The 5,075-nt window shown below is 40.6% G+C and overlaps 1 protein-coding gene across 1 annotated transcript in view; it reads left to right on the forward strand.

Annotated features, from left to right (window-relative positions):
- LOC103595741 (protein DDX26B-like) overlaps positions 1-5,075 on the forward strand; it is a 17,943-nt gene that overhangs the window by 6,399 nt on the left and 6,469 nt on the right. The window contains 3 exon segments of the mRNA XM_008579200.1: positions 1,778-1,958; positions 3,692-4,066; positions 4,436-4,529. Of these exon segments, the coding sequence (XP_008577422.1) occupies positions 1,784-1,958; positions 3,692-4,066; positions 4,436-4,529 (644 nt within the window). The 5' untranslated portion in view covers positions 1,778-1,783.

Genomic DNA, 5,075 nt, shown 5'->3' on the forward strand with positions numbered 1-5,075 from the left:
CCCTCCTCCCCCTCCCCCTCTCCTTCTCCTCCATCCCTTCCATGTCCCCCTTCTCCTCCTCCTCTTCCTTCTTTTTTGTTAACCTAGCTAATAATTTGTCTATTTTGTTTATCTTCTCAGTAAATCACCTTTTTGTTTCATGGATCTTTTGTTTCATTGTTTGGGTCTCTATTTCATTTAATTCTACTCTGATTTAATTATTTCTTTCTATATACTAATTTTGCATTAGATTGTTCTTGTTTTTATAGTTTGAGGTGCAGCATTAGGTTGTTTATTTGAAATCTTTCTGTCCTTTTGATGTGTTTGTTGCAATAAACTTCCCTCTTAGTACTGCTTTTGCAGCATCCCACAGGTTTTATTATGATGTGTGTTCCATTTCACTAGTTTCAAGAAATTTATTGATTTCCTGTTTAATTTCTTCTCAGACCCACAGGTTGTTCAGGAACATATTGTTTAATTTCCATGTATTTGTGCAGTTTCAGATATTCGCTTGTTATTGATTTTTAGTTTTAATCCATTGTGATCTGAAAAGATACTTGAAATGATACCAATTAAAAAAAAATTTTTGAGACTTGATTTGTGACCTAGCGTGTTGTCTATTCTCTGCAATGTTCCATATGCTGATGTGAAGAATGTATTTTCATTTAACTGTGTTGTCTAACTAAGTCTTCGCATATCTCATCGAGTTTCCTTAAGATTGTTTTTAGGAATTTTTTTTTTTTGGTCACTTCAAGGGTTTCCTGCTCTATGGGGTCTGGTACCTGACAATTATATTATTCCTTTGGTTGTGTTGTATTTTCTTGTTTTGGCATATTTCTGGTATCTCTTCATTGATGTCTGGTTATCTGGTATAGCAGTTGTTTCTTCTAATACTCTGTACTGGGCTTTGAGTAGAGACTCCCTCCTCTTTTTCAGGCTCAGTGGGTGCCTCTCCTCATGTCAATGCAGTCGAGTGGGTGATGGACCACCTGCATGTTGTCCATGGCTGCTATTGTGGTGATGAGCTGTGCTTGTGGTGGCAGTGGCTGTGGTCATTGTGGTGGCTGTGGTTGACCCTGTGCACAGAAGTGGTGTTTGCAACATGCTCTTTCCTTCTTTCGGGCAGGGGGCTGCCCTAAGCTCCTGCTTCAGTCCCCAGGTATGCTCCTGCCTTCTGTTGGGCATTGGAGGCTGCCTGCAACTCCTCTGATTTTTGAATGTTATACTAATCTTGCCTTTCTGTCATACACTCTGTCATGACTAATATATATCCTTTTAAGGTACTATTGCATTTTATGTGCTAACTGCTTAGGATTTGGGATCTAAGTTCAGGAGAGATCTTGGCCTTCATGTTTCTTTTCTTCTATTGTCCTTTTCAGATATTTTTATCAGGTTTATATTGGCCTCCTGAAATGAGGCCAAAGAAAAGGAATTATTTATTCTAACAAGGGGTGACACAGATTGGTTTATACTCCTTCAAAGAAGTTATCATATTTGTATCTACTTTTGGTTGATGAGAGCTGCTTAATCCCCAAGCATTCTGATTACTCTTATTTATACCATCTTTAGCTTTGGACAACACTTTGTTAGCTTCCTCCTTTCTATACTCAGAAAGGATTAAAGTTCGGTTGCTTTTCCTGAGAACATACTATTTGTTGTGGCATGGTAAATGTTGGCCCATGATTAAAACTCACGTTAAGGATTTAAATTCTTGGTTTTATGCACATATGTAGACTTTGCAATTTTGTGATTGTTGGATTTTTGTCATGAATGGAAAATGTTCATTGATGTTTTTCAGGAAGTGATGTCTGCTGAAGCAGAGAAGGTTGCTGTAGGGCCTGAAAACAAATGGAAATGTCTCCAGGAACCTGAGCATTTTTCTGCATCTAAGAAAAGGCCAAAAGTGGCCAGGCTGTTAACAAAACAAGAAGGAAAAGGAGAATCCTATCTTGGGGGCTCTGCCATGTCCAAGGAAAATAGTAAGCATGTCCATTCTCACTTGCAGTTAATCCTGTAATCCTGAGCAGTCTGGCTTCTACCTCATCCACTCCACTGAAACTGTTCTTGTCAAGGTCATGGTGTTGGCTGATGTGGCCATTAATTTCTTAGCAGCATTAGAAACAGTTGTTTATGCTTTGCATCATGGACACATGCACCACACCTTACTGGATTTTTTCTACTTAGTGGCACTGCCTTTCATTATTTTTTCTTGTTCTTCCTTTTCTTTCTCCCCTGTAAAATTGCATAACTCTTGTATCCCACTGTTTCTCTCCATCCCTTGAGCCCATGCTGCCATGAAGTCTCATCAAGCTACCACCATTTCCCCTAGGGTGATCTCCCTGCTTCTCATTCTTGCCCACTTCTAACCCATTCTCTGTGCTAAGATACAGTGATCTTGTAAACACAGAAATCAGATCATGCAATGTCCATTGTGAAACCCCATCATCAACTTCCTAAGCACTCAGAACAGAATCTGAACTCCTGCCCCTGGTTTACAAGGTTCTGCACAGCTTGGCTCCACCATCCTCTCCTAACACATGTCTTATGGGTCTCCTCCACACTCTCTCTCCCTCTGTCCTTCCCTCCGTGGTGTACGGCTCATCCCCCTCCAGCCTCTCCCTTGCCCTCACCAGAGCCTGGAACTCTTTCCCTGCATCTGTAGAGGCTAGCGCTGTCTCCTCCTGCAGGCTCTGCTCAAAGGACACCTCCACCTCCCCAGGCCTGCCCCTGGAGGCTCCCTCTGCTGTTCTCTCTCATCTCCCCGCTTGCTTCTTTCCTAAGATGAATCCAACTGTGTTGTTTCATTTGCTCATTGTGCACTGACTGTCTAACCATGGGAATGTCAGTCCCATGAGGGCAGGGAAAGTTTCTCTCTGCCTGGGCCCCTGCTGATCCCCAGTTCCTGACACAGTGCCTGGCACAGAGGATGCATAAATAAAATAGAGGTGTCAGAGTTAGAGTAAAAAATAAACGAGTATAACAAGATTTAGTGTTTATATTAGGTACTGTGTCAAACACAAAGCAGTGTTTCATGCAACATCTAATAAATAAAATATTCAATAAGTCACTATTAAATTGTCTTGAAAATGAAAAAGAAAAGAAACTCATTTCTTAGATACAGAAGGGAAGTATGGGGGAAATTGTATGCAAATAAGGATTTTTGGTGATGAAAAGTAGAGAGTGTTCAGCCCCAATGGCCGCCTCTACTTTCTCACAATTTTTGAGGTAGAGAGGAGGCAGGATGAGGGGGGTCACATAGTCTGGCTTCAGGATTAGTGAAGCATGGCATTTTATAGGTAAACTACAAAAATCATGACATCGAGTGGGAATTGTAATGGTAACGAGATGACACTAAATCGAGAGTACCAGGGATCTGTGAAAGTTTATTAGTTGTACTGTCCTATTTCTTTTCTGTATGTATTCACAGTGCCAAGAGGAAAGAAGATGATTTTACTGCATTATCTTTCCTGAGCTGTTTGTGAGATCTGAGATTTGCAGCTGGTATATCCTCCTGCGTAATGAAGTAAATAATTACTTAAAATCACAGAGCACAAGGATGTTCCTGTGGGGGTGATGGAGTGAACTTACCTTGCAGCTCAACTTCTTAATTTTCTTTTTCTTTTAGTGTATGCAAGATTATTGTGCTAAACAGTACAGGCATATATAAAACTAAAGATAATATACCAAGATCAACTTCTAATTTGGTTTTCAGATGCTGCTGTCATTCACGATGTCCATAAGAAGAAGATGGAAAATGGTCAAAAGCCACCTGATGGTTCCTTCTCAAACTCTGCTCCACCAGAGCTCATGGATGTGGCAGGAGACAGCGTTCAGTCCAACTCATTAGATTTTCTGTATGGTGACTTCAATAGTTTCAGCAACGATGGCCTTATTTATAAACCCGATGGTGATGCACCTGTAGGAGGAGCCAAAAACTACAGTTTTTCTGAAAGTGACCAAAAAGTCACAGCTATGTCTTCAATGGAAATTGTGCCAACTACATCACAAATAAGTCCTGCTATGGCACGAATGATTAATGATAATATAAAAAATCAATTAACGAAGGAAGTTCGAATGTTTGGACGAAGTAAGTAGAGAAAGAATGTCAGTGAATAAAACACAGGAAGTCTCTCACATTCTATGATTTAGAGCAGAGGTCAAGCAACCTCTTGAGTTTAGTGTTCCACTGAATTGAGTTCTTATATAATTTAGGATGATTTCTCTTGAATTTGACCAAAAATTCCCAATACATCTTGTACAACTTTTTGTTTTACTTGGTTAGTATTCACAATGGTTTCTTTAGTAAATATGTGCAGGTGTTGTGTTTTGAGCCTTCAAAATACCAACACTACGTAACAAGTGTGGCCCATGAAAAAAGTACTGATGTAGTGGGTGCACTGTGATTGAGTTTTATTTTCGTAAATTTATAAATACTGCATTTTTAAAATATCTGCAGAATTTCAAAGAATTTTCGATTTGATTGAAAATGTGCAAGGACCTGAAGACGTCAAGAAACAATTTGTTGAATTTACCATCAAGGAAGCAGGAAGGTGAGTGTTAAAAGGTACTCTTCCATTTTTTTAAGCAGTTGCGCCCTATTCAGACAAGGGCCAGTAACAGGTGCTGCCCTGTTTTTCCTAAACTCTGGCCCTCGATCATAGGTCATGCTATTTCCACAGGTATTTGGGTTGACATTATCTTAGTCTAAAACATTCTTCCAAGCTATCAGAGCCTTCCAGGCTCACTAGAGGCCGGGGTGGCCGTGGGCTTTCAATCGACACATTTGGAATTTTGCTAGACTGTATCTTTCTGTGAGGATGCATTTTCTTTTCTTTTTTTTTTTCCCTCCAAATTTTATTTTATTTTGTCAATATACAATGTGGTTGGTTATTGTGGCCAATTACCAAAACCTCCCTCCTTCCTCCCTCTCCCCCCTCCCTCCCAACAATGTTCTTTTTTTTTTTTTAAAGATGACCAGTGGGCCGGCCCGGTGGCGCACTGGATAGTGCGCTGCTTGGGAAGCGCGGTGGCGTTCCCGCCCGAGGGTTCGGATCCCATATACAGACTGGCTCCCGCTCACTGGCTGAGCGAGGCGC

This window comes from Galeopterus variegatus, unplaced genomic scaffold, assembly GCF_000696425.1.
Source record: "Galeopterus variegatus unplaced genomic scaffold, G_variegatus-3.0.2 Scaffold1830, whole genome shotgun sequence".
Classification (NCBI taxonomy): Eukaryota; Metazoa; Chordata; class Mammalia; order Dermoptera; family Cynocephalidae; genus Galeopterus; species Galeopterus variegatus.